General features: G+C 42.1%; 1 protein-coding gene across 3 annotated transcripts in view; it reads left to right on the top strand.

Annotated features, from left to right (window-relative positions):
* MTMR10 (myotubularin related protein 10) overlaps window positions 1–10,984 on the top strand; it is a 34,023-nt gene extending 23,039 nt beyond the window's left edge. For all 3 annotated transcript variants that reach the window (XM_058811638.1, XM_058811640.1, XM_058811639.1), the window contains 10 exons: window positions 1,772–1,946; window positions 2,331–2,418; window positions 2,576–2,664; window positions 3,666–3,796; window positions 3,920–3,989; window positions 4,176–4,246; window positions 5,111–5,280; window positions 6,501–6,671; window positions 7,508–7,690; window positions 8,182–10,984. In XM_058811638.1, coding sequence (XP_058667621.1) covers window positions 1,772–1,946; window positions 2,331–2,418; window positions 2,576–2,664; window positions 3,666–3,796; window positions 3,920–3,989; window positions 4,176–4,246; window positions 5,111–5,280; window positions 6,501–6,671; window positions 7,508–7,690; window positions 8,182–8,781 — 1,748 coding nt within the window. In that variant the 3' untranslated portion in view covers window positions 8,782–10,984. The remainder of the gene's footprint in view (window positions 1–1,771; window positions 1,947–2,330; window positions 2,419–2,575; window positions 2,665–3,665; window positions 3,797–3,919; window positions 3,990–4,175; window positions 4,247–5,110; window positions 5,281–6,500; window positions 6,672–7,507; window positions 7,691–8,181) is intronic.
* The last annotated feature ends 519 nt before the right edge of the window (window positions 10,985–11,503 follow it).

Genomic DNA, 11,503 nt, shown 5'->3' on the forward strand with positions numbered 1-11,503 from the left:
CCACACACAGCTGAGAGCCAGCGTTGTAGGGTGACAAGGCTCCCACAGAGCGTGCTGCTGCTGCTGCTGCAGAGCTGTGCCGTGAGATCTGAACTCAGCAGCTGCCACTAGAAACCACTCATCTGCCTGTTACAAGACATCAACCTTGTGGAATTACGAGATCAGGCCTTCAAATTTGCAAAACAGTGCATGGTTCTCATCCATGGTTTTGCCTCTATGGCTGCCCTGTGCATGCACAAGAATAAGTGTGCATGTGATTATTATGTTGCACACACAATTACCCATGGAATTTCTTACCTCATAAAGCTTGGGCAATTATTAAGGTCCATGTATTTTCCTGTTATAAAGTACTAGGGAGGAAGCCAATTTGCAGATAAAATTGCAATAAAATGTTAGGCCATCACAAAGTTGCCTTTACTCTCTCTTTAAAATACCATTTACTATATGGAAAAATATCTAGTGGAAGAATTACATAAGGTGGGTAAAAGTGTTCCTCTGGAGCAGCAGAGCAGAATGGCAAAGGAGAGTTGTTCTGCCATGCTGCAGTTCCCAAGAGAATATGAAATTCTTTTGGGTTGTGTTGGGGTGTTCTTGTTGTTGTGAACCCTGGTGTTTGTCCCATAGATATCTGGCTTTGCTCTTGCAATTCCAGTGCTGTTTAATGACTCTCTCTCCCTGCTACTCCCAGCAAAGTAAAAGGTGAAATGCTGTCTTTGTGCCTCCTGGGGAACATAAAAAGCCTGCATTGTTCTTGTGTATGTGTACATTTTTTTCTTCCCAGGCTATATTTGATAGTTATATATCCTGCCATTAAACAGAAAAATTGACCTTTTTTTGGTAATTTTCATATTTCTCTGTTTACCATCTTTGAAGAACTACTTCAGTCTGATTTTAGTCCTGTTTTTTTCTGAAAATCCTAAGTAGTCAAAGTGCCAGTGCAAGAATGAAGTTGATAGATACAGAAAGCAGAAACCACACAGGTTATGGGATGTCAGCAGAGCTGTGACACTGTTCTGCTTCCTTTGGGCAGGCTCTTGCTAAGGCTCAGAGCTTTCATGGGGGAGGTAATAGGGCTGAATTTCAGTTTATTCCACTTCCATCTAAAAATGTACTTCAAGTGTCAAGAAACAAAATGTAATTTCTTTTTGACACAGCTGACTGTCCCCTTGGCATCTAAAGAATGACCAGCAAAGGAGATCCTTCTGTATAGTTACAGCTTCTCTAAGCTCCTGGTCCCTAAACACAAATTGATAGGCCATCTTTTTGTGTAGATATAAATCTACATAGAAACCCCAGTATTTTAACATGGCCTTCCATTTCTTTTATTTGCTGTTAATACAGCAGTCATTTAAAGTTGATGAAATTATATAAGTTTTATTTTGCTTTATTGACATGGTAGCTATTCATTAATAGCTATAGCCTATAAAGGGTTAATGTTTTAAAATGTTGCAAACTTTGGCATAATAAAGAAGGAAAACCTGTGACTGGAGATAACATTTGTTCCTGAGTATTATTATGCCTTGGCTTCTATCAAGCAGCACAGCAGGCCAATTTTGTGTTGCTTTTCTAATGAGATTGCAGGGAAAAATACATTGACATCTTCATGTATCATCAAGCTGCCATTAAATCACTGCTTTCTTGTAATACAGCATTAGGTAATATAGATAATACTAGTCCTGTTGCTAATGGCTTATCTTTGTAATTAGGAAGGTGAGGAGTTTGATTTTTATTTATTGTTTTTAATGGGCATTGATGACTTTCTTTTTCCTAGCAAAGAAGGTGAATGGCATAGACCCAGGAGGAGGTGGCGGTGGCATCAGCAGTGCCAGCGGTCAGCAGACTCCTTTGTTTGAAACTTACTCGGATTGGGATAGAGAAATCAAAAGGACAGGTGCCTCTGAGTGGAGAGTGTGCTCAGTCAATGAAGGTTACATGATCTCCACTTGGTAAGTTCTCCTGGGACACCAGCAGGAGGGAACTGGGCTGTCTTGTCCTGTGTGCCCCACAGCCTCTGTCGCAGCCAGCTGTGCATTGCACCTCCTAATTGTGCTGCTCTCTGGAGAGGCCCCCAGGCAAAAGATGCTGCAAGTCTTGTCCCTGAAGGAGATGTCATGTCCCTAAGGGAAATGTCATGTTCCTAAAGGAAATGTCATGATTTGGCCTCCATGGCTTTGGTGCTTCTGTACTTCCATGTGGGACAGTGGCAGCTACGCCCAGGGGCTGCTCTGGGACAGCCTCACTGAGCTGGTAACACAGCACTGCAGCAAGAGGGAAGGTGGTAAAAAACACAGGGGAAAGTAACCTTTTCTTATCATGTTTTTTCCCACAAGCCTTCCAGAATATTTTGTGGTTCCGTCTTCCTTAGCAGATCAAGACCTGAAGCTGTACTCCTATTCCTTCATTGGGAGGAGAATGCCTGTAAGTGTCCTCTTTATTCTGGCACTGCTCCTGCTCATTGCACAGTGTTCAGCTTGGGGCTCTGCATGCCAGTTAACATTGCATTAAGGAAATAATTGTACAGAATAGCTCTAACCTGCACGATTTTGTTGTTCCTTGTGTTTTTTCCCCGTGTTAGCTATGGTCCTGGAATCACCCCAACGGGAGTGCCCTTGTGAGAATGGCCAACATTAAAGATGTACTGCAGCAGAGAAGAATTGATCAGAGGTAAGTGATTCGTTGTGTCACTCTTCAGTCAGAGGGTTGGGATAACACCAGTGGTGACTGTAACACTGCACTGGGGGGCAGTGGAGGTGACCCTGTGTGACACTGCAGTGTTGTAGTGTGGGAACTTTGGAGAGACTGTTCTCTGGATCTGGTTCTGGCACCATTTTTATTCAAGGCCATTCCAGTTTCAAATTCTGAGTAACTTTACAGGTTTTAAGGTATGTTTATTTTTTAGGGGGATAACCATTCACATGACAGAATTTATTGATAAAAGGATCAGATTTACTATAATACAGCTTACATTGGTGGAGATTTTCTTACCTCCTTCAGCAAGACAGTAAAAAAAACCCCTTCATTTGTGGCATTGGGAAATACAATTCAATTGTGCAATACAATTCAAGACTTAGTATCATAATGCACATGGTATTTCTGTGAAATATTTGTCATGTGCTGTCCTTAATGAAAGACTGAAGGCATTTAGTGCCTGGTGTAGGTAGTTTATAAACTTAGTTGTTTTTGTTCTTTGGTTTAATTTGTAGTGTGACTTTTTGTAGTAGCGCAAACATCTGCATTGTGTGTTAGGCTGGAGCTCTGAGTTTTAATTGAAACCCTGTCAGATTTCCTGACTTCATAAACTTTAAATATGTTCTCTGCATTTAGCATAGGTAAGTCTTACTAAAAATGATGGAAAACTAAAAACTGAATAGAGTTATTTAACTGTCAGTCAGCATCAGATTTCATTTCTCAAATGTGATGTTTTAATGATCCATTAAAACATTTCCATTTTTTATGTTCAGTAATTAGCAGACACCAAAAGTGTTTGAGTCAGTAGCTTTATGGCAGGAGCAATGTATCTCTTGAATATGAACCAGTAAACTATTTTTTAGAATGAGGTGCATGTTTTATGTGGGTTTAATTGTTTGCAGTTAGACAGTAGCAGGCTTCTTGAAAGACTGTTTCTTTCCTCTCCAACAACAAACCTGCTGATTCTTCTCCTGCAGGATTTGTAATGCCATAACTCGAAGCCATCCCCTGAGAAGTGACGTTTACAAATCTGACCTGGACAAGTGTCTCCCCAACATCCAGGAAATCCAGGCTGCATACAACAAACTCAAACAGCTCTGTGTCAATGGTATGCTGGGCTTTCCTTCTGTTATGGGGTTGTTTTGCTGACATCAGTGAATTCTGATCAGCCTGGCTGACAGGGACTGTCACTGGAAGCTGTTCTGCAATGTAATTGCTGTCCCTGTTGCAGACCCTTTTGATGACACCGAAGAGAAGTGGCTGTCCTCGCTGGAAAACACTCGCTGGTTAGAGTACATCAGGTTGGTACCATTAATGTAATAATGTTCAGTTGAATGTGCAGAGCTTTCAGCACTGTAAATGAGCAGTGCATCATTTGAAGGATTCTTTCTTTTAGTATAAGTTAGGTAAATACAGATAACCCAAATCTTTTTCTTGTAAAGTGTGAATTTCGGTTAACTCTTAAATCTCTTTCTTTTCCTGTCCAGAGCCTTTCTTAAGCATTCTGCTGAGCTTGTCTATATGATGGAGTGTAAGCACGTTTCTGTAGTTCTACAAGGTAATACAACACAAAGCATGCTGTAATTATTTGCATTACTGTGATAATGTAGATAAACAGATTTAGATAAAATCAGCTGTAATCTTTGTGCATAAACCCCATGGATTGTGAATATCTCAAGCATTTGGGGAGCTAGAAGGGAAAATAATTTTGTTATGTATCTGAACTGTAGTATAGTCCTTAGCATCAAAGGAATATTTTGCTTTGAGTCTTTGTGAGTTTTGTTCTGATAATGATGATAGAATCGAAACCTTAGTGTGAACCTTTGTACTGTGTTAATTGGGCTAATAGTCCCTGCAGAAGCAATATCAGTTTAATTCAGAGGTTCTCCAGACAAAAGCATTTCACTCAGTCCCCACTCCTTGTGTCTGTGCAAACAGATATTTCAGAGGAAAGGACACTGAAAAACTCATATCTGTAATTCTGTAAGTTCTGTAGTTTTTATAAGACCTCTTCAGCTGGTATATCCCACTCTCCCCATGTAATGGCCTTCCAAAAATTGCTTCAGGGTGGAAAAATGTTGAAAATTTTAGCAGCATGAACCCTCTCCTCCTCAGAACACCTTGATTTAAGTACTGGGCAGTTGGATGGGTATTTTGTTCTTGATGAATGCACTGCTGTGCTGGGTGCTTCAGGAACCCTTTCTGTAGTATGAGTCTCAGCTAAAAAAAAAAAGGGTGATTTTCTTCTAGTTTGGTTTTTTTAAAAATTATGAGAACAATTAAAACAACTATTTTGAAGGAAATTCTAATTAAAACATGAGACCTAGCTGCACCTTTTTGCTCTTTGAAATCTGACTCTGTACATGTGCATTTGCCTTATGTATTCCTTATGTATTCTGTACTTTCTGTATGTCACTCACAGAGGAAGAGGGACGGGACCTGAGCTGTCTTGCTGCTTCTCTCATTCAAGTCATGCTGGATCCCTATTTTCGAACCATTGTTGGATTTCAAAGCCTAATACAGAAGGAATGGGTCATGGCAGGATATCAATTTTTAGATAGGTGTAACCACTTAAAGAGATCTGACAAAGAGGTAAATATTAATTCTATTTGCATGTGATCACAGTATCTGCTTGATATTGTCCTGAACATGTATTTGTACAGAAATCTAAAAGTAAATATATGTTTTAATATTTTAAATCTCATTATATAGTATTAGAGGAAGTAACTATTTTTCCAGGGTAGAGATACTTTTTCTTTACCCTCTGTAGCTATGTGAGAATCAGTGCAATACCAGGTGCAATCCTGTGGGTTATTATGTTGCTTCAAGGTTGCACATGAAAGCATCTCGCTGCTACAAACACTAGCACAGTCACATTTCAACCTGAAACCAAAGGAGGAGTGGGGTTGGAGGGGGTGGTTTTGCTGTGTGTGTTACCAATCCCTGTTTCCATCCCTGTGCTGTTATCACTCAGCAGTGTTTTCAGAGCTGGCAGCTGCTGGAGAAGCCCCACAGCCCCCAGCACTGCCAGCTCCTGTTTGGCCTCTTCATGGCAAAGGAGTGCTGCTGACTGCAGCTGGAAGCAGGCAGGACCCAGGTTAGGAACCTTTTAGGGACAGTGGCCAGAGTCACACAACAGGAAGATCTGCAGAGCATGGAACCCACAGATAAACCAAGGGCACTGAGCACCAAGCAGAGAAAATGCATGAAGGGATAAAGAAATGAGATGCTAAGAGGGAAATAATGAAAAGCAGCTATTTTGGCCCTAGGAAAGGATATATTGAAAAGTGAAAATGGGAAGATATTTCTAAAGCTTTACATAAATGATAGTTTATACTTTTGCAATTCATGGGCTGATATGGAAAAGACATAGAAAATGTAGTGAGAAATTAGCATGGCTGAATCATAAGCTCTCCAGTCATTTCAAACAAGGAAGAAAATACACTGTAAAACCAAGGCCAAGGGGCAAGGAAGGCTCATACAAGCACTAATTTGGAAATGATGAGGGATGTATAGATGGCAGAAAGGATTTTTGCAGCTGCACAAATTCTTGTGTATGAGGGGAGCTCAGGAAAGTCATTTTTACACAGAAGGGAAAGCTGTGCAAAGGTAGTGCTGAAAAAGATGTGGCTAAACAGGAATACAGAGTGTAACAATTGCACAGAACCATGAAAAATGCAAGACTCCAAGTAGTTTACCCTATGGTTGAGTAATGTACCAATGGTACAGCCAAATACCAAAACTGCAAAGAAATGGCTTTGATTTGGGAAAAGCTTATGTTAAATCTGATCATTCCTTATTTCTTTTCCCAGTCTCCTTTGTTCTTGATGTTCCTTGACTGCGTTTGGCAGCTGCTGGAACAGTACCCAGCAGCCTTTGAGTTCTCTGAGGTGTACCTGACCGTCCTGTACGACAGCGCCCGCATCTCCTTGTTCGGCACCTTCCTCTTCAACTGCCCCCACCAGCGAGTCAAGGAGAGCACTGTGAGTAGGAGAGGCTGCCCCTCTTGTCCAGCAGCACACTGCAGCCTGCCCCCCTGGGAATAACAGCATCCCAGTCAGTGCTTCCTGTGTGCCCTTCCAATTGTCACGCTCTGTTTGGGGCTAAGCACTCAGGTCCCCAGGTGAATACAGTCATAATGACTTTCAGGTGATCTGTGCAGAGACACTGACTAACTATTCAAGAAGAAAGTCTATTGAATTTATTTGTGGTTTTTTTCCTAGGAAAATGTTGGTACTCTACATTGCTATTTGTACTCCTCTAGGAAGCAAATCTGTATCTGGAACTCAGAAAGTAGAATGACAGGCAATAAATAGAATTTCATGCTTCAGGCAAATTTTGAAATCTCTTGACATAATTGTTTAAATAGTTGAAAAGGTTGGAGATGCTGCATAAAGTTCCAATAGTAATGCACAATGGAGGCATTTAGAAAACTGAACACTTAAATTTGTTTTTGAAAACGAGCTTGTCAGAACTGTGTGTAGAAAACATTTGATGGCTGATAAAAGTGAAACTTACTTTTTCATTAAATATTTCGCCTTTAAAGTTATAGGTAGCAACTTTACAAAGAAGTAGAGCATTGAGGGACTATTGATGAATTCTCAAAATGCCAGTTTGGGGGTTAAGAGTAAGCCAACAACCAATTTAATGGAATTGAGAAGTAACTGCACAAATGCAGAGCAGCTGTTTTCTTCAGCTGTCTTGCTGCTCTGTTGTGCTACCCTGCTCCTCTTTCCCCCATACTTACACACTGGTTTTAAGATTCATGAGAAGCCCATTTTCTGTGATTTTAATCTGCCTGAATGTTAACTTCTTGCAGGAATTTGCTATAAGCAAAAACATTCAGCTGGGTGATGAGAAAGGCCTCAGGTTTCCGTGTGTTTGGGACTGGTCTCTGCAGTTCACGAGCCGGGACCGGCTGCTGTTCCACAACCCGCTGTTCGTCGGCAAGAGCGCGCCCAGCGTGCACAACGGGGCCCTGCGCACCTTCAAGCGCTCCAAGGTACCTGGGGGCTCGCAGGGCTCTGCTCACACTCAGGGGTCGTGCTGGGGAGGCTGCAGGTGCCACTGGATTAGCAGTAGGAGCCTTCTTTGTCTTGGCTTCCCAGCCTAAAGAAATTATTTTCTGTAGAAGAAATGATGTAAATTTGTAAGCCTTGTGTTTTAGGATATTTTCTGATGCGGCCAAGTCACTGCCAACATTTGCATTATTTCACCTTTGGAAAAGTGATGACAGGCCACTTTTTCCCCTGGGGTTGTCAGTAATTTCAGTAAATACTGATTATAAGTCTATCATTTGTTGCTACAAAAAGCCATATGTATTTCTTTTTAAAGGCCACAGTTTGCCCTGTGAGCCCTGCAGCAGTGACTCAGAAGCTCAGAACTATTTAAAGGTCACAGAATTTGTCTGGATGATGTACCCTGGCAGTTCAGGGAAATTTACTATTCCAATGAACGTAGAACTGGAAAATTACCAGTATTTCTTTTCTGCAGAAAAACTACAGCTCCACATTGCGAGGTGTCCCCCCAGCAATAAAGAACGGAATCATCGGTGAGCAGGAGTTCGTTCCAAGAAGAAACTCTCTGATTCTAAAATTGAAGCCGGAGTTTTTGCACTCAGCAGAGGAGCAGAGCCACAGCATGGAGCAGTACTTCAGAGACTGGTTTGCAAAGCCCGTGGATTTGCACGGCGTCATTCTGCCCCATCTCTCTGGAACACAAATAAAACTGTGGAAACTCTGCTACTTCCGCTGGGTTCCCGAGGCGCAGATCAGCCACGGCGGCTCCATCACCGCCTTCCACAGAGTTTCTGTACTGGCAGACGAGGTGGACATGTTAAACCGCAGCCTGCGGCAGTACAAGAGCAACTCCTCCTTGCCAGGCCACTGCTCAGAACTGGATCAAAGCAGGATGTACTTCAGAGCAAATGGTTTAAATGACACCTCAGGCACCCCAGACTTTCTCTCCTCCTCATTCCCATTTTCTCCTGTAGGGAATCTATGCAAACGGAGCATTTTGGGAACACCTTTAAGCAAATTTTTAAGTGGTGCCAAAATCTGGCTATCCACTGAGACGCTTGCAAATGAAGACTGAGGTGATGTGGAGGTTTAAAGGTTTGAGGAGAATACAGCATATCATTTTGTCTTTTCTAACTTAACACTGCTAAATGCGGCATTGAAAGCTGTAATAATTTTTATATACAAACATTACGTAAGATTTGCACAAATATTTAAAAGCAAGGCAAGTCATGCTTCAAATCGCACAATGTTGTCTTCAGTAGTTCTCATCTGCTGGGGCTTCTCCTCCCCAATTCCTCCTGTTCCTGGGGGTTTGGCTCATTACAAGTGATAGAGCATTTCATTAGCTAATTGAAAGGCTTGGTGTGGTTGTTAGTGAGGGTTCTGCTTGAAATAACCTTTGTTTTTCCAGATAGTGACTGAAGTGACCCTTGGATAAAACAGCTTGGAAAGCCAAAGTACTGCAGTGGAGATGAAGTGACAGCTGAAATCTGGGATATACTATCTTATCAGTCTGCCTCTTCAGGAGTAATACTTACTTGCTTAGATACAAACATACTAATGCTCCATGACTGATCACCCTACATTGTGCTAATGCAGTGTATCTATGGAAGGGCTTGTTCCCTTTTCTTTCTCTTCCCAAAATTAACATTAGTCAGATTTGTGCTCTTTGTCATGAGCTTGACTTTAGACTGTAGAAATCCACATCAGGACAATGCACTGTTAACCTTAAAACATTTACTGTAGATATGGTATTGCAGTAGCTTTAGAAGTGCCTTTATTTGGGAGGAAACAGCAGCAGGATTACTCTAATGCAGCTGACACCCGCCCCCTAACTTTTTAAAACAGATTGTTGTGGCAAGTTCTTGTTCCATCCCCTGCTTTCCCCTCTCCATTTCTGGAAACAACAGGCATCCAGAAGAAGCAGCAGGTGTTCCCTCTTTAACCTTAAACGTGTTTGTAATTCCCACAAGACTCTCTCACCTTTTTTATAAGAGCATCTCAACTACTCAGCATTATATCCCTGCACAGATCCCAATCCCTGCCATCCCTGTCCTCATTTCTTTGCAGGATGAAGTCGCTTGCAGCAGAACTCACACCTGAGCCGTGCTGGGTTCCAGAAAGGAGCACTGGCTCCTCATTGCCACTTCCACAAGGGGTGCAGGTGCTGCAAGGAGAGCAGTGAGTGGTGCCTTCTTTCTGCAGACTGAATATCCATAGGGACAGTGCAATGAACAAGCACTGCCTGAGGGAATTACATCCAACAGCCTCCTTCCTTCTGCTTAATGTAGCAGCCTCCTTGTTGTTCTGAAACCTTTTTAAATGATGCCTCTCCCTGGATGCTGTGCCACAGGAGGACTCACAGGGAGAAAGGAAGGAGTGTGAAGAATTCCAGGAGGTTGGAGAAATAGTGCTGTGTCATTCTCATAGGTTAAGGCTCCTGTCAGCTGCCTTCTCTGAACAGCAAGGCTGTATTTTGTATTAAATTATTTCTGTATAAACACCAACACTGTTGAACTGACACTGAGCCTTCATCCAGGTATTGCCTCACCAGTTTAGGGCACCAAAGGCCTTATAGAATGGGCTCAGAGCTGCTCTCAGTTTTCTCAGGGTGGGGAAAAAGAAAGCTGCAGGATAGGAATATGCAGTGTGTTCAAGTGTAAAAAAGGGGGAGGGGATAGGACTTGGAGATCTTTGTTTGTAAACCCAAACTGATGTTCAGCACAGCCTAAATCACAAAGTGGGGTTTGGCTCCCAGGCTGGTCTGTGACCTCCAAGGCTGTGCTTTGCCTGCACTGCTGGGGCTGGAGAGGGAAGCAGGGCAGGGCCAATGCAGAGGTGAACGATGTCAGGGGAGGGGGTTCCTTTTGTACCTTAGCAAGCTCCCAAACCCGCTCCTATGCAGAGAAGCTGTTGTGTGTGTGCTGTGCACAGCGTGGGCAGGCACAGGCTGTTGTGACACAATGCCAGGGCTCCTGGGCAACTGTTTGTGAGGAAAAAACGTGTATTCACCTCAATTGCCTAATTGTGCTGCAAGATGAGCTGAGCATGTTAAATGGTCCACAAACCAGTTGTGTTTATTCCCAAGCTTGCTGCAGTAGTCATCTCACTTGTTCATTATTCAAACGTTTGTTTTAGTTTGCTTTTGCCATTCCTCTTTTCCTATTAGATTACTGCTTTTCCTGGCCTGATACTTGACATAAAGACCTCAACCTGTGTGCTTAGTGTCTTTTGGTACCAATTTTGTTTTCCTTTTAAAATGACAGTCAAAACTATAATGTCTTTTTTTTCTTTCCTTAAAAGTATAACTTCTTTGGATTAAAGGTACCAAAACTGTGTAAATAAATTACTCCACAAAAGCAGCTGGTGGAATTAAAAAATGTTTAGGCTAGTACCCTTTGGGGGAAAAATGGGTACTATATTTAAACAGAATTGTCTTTTTTAAGGAGATTTCAGACATTTTTACATTTCAGTTCTAAGATGTGTACAGATGCTGCAGAGGGACTTTGTATTTTATATATATAGCATGGGAGAGGGTTAAAAATAATATGCCTTTATAATAAACAAAACCTGTCGAAATATCTATTTGCCAAACAGACTTAAAAAGAAATTTTTACCATTCCAAAAAGGGAATTAGGTAAGCAGGCTGAGAAGGGGGCACCTCCTGCAGAGAGGAAGGGAAGGGTTCCAACTTTCCCTAAGCTTGAAGACAAGGTTCTGCTTCCTTGCTGAGGAGCTGCTGTGCCTGTGGATGCTGCTGCTTCCTCTGAGTTCAACAGCTCACTACTTTCAGATTC

This window comes from Ammospiza caudacuta, chromosome 10 (genome assembly GCF_027887145.1).
Source record: "Ammospiza caudacuta isolate bAmmCau1 chromosome 10, bAmmCau1.pri, whole genome shotgun sequence".
Classification (NCBI taxonomy): Eukaryota; Metazoa; Chordata; class Aves; order Passeriformes; family Passerellidae; genus Ammospiza; species Ammospiza caudacuta.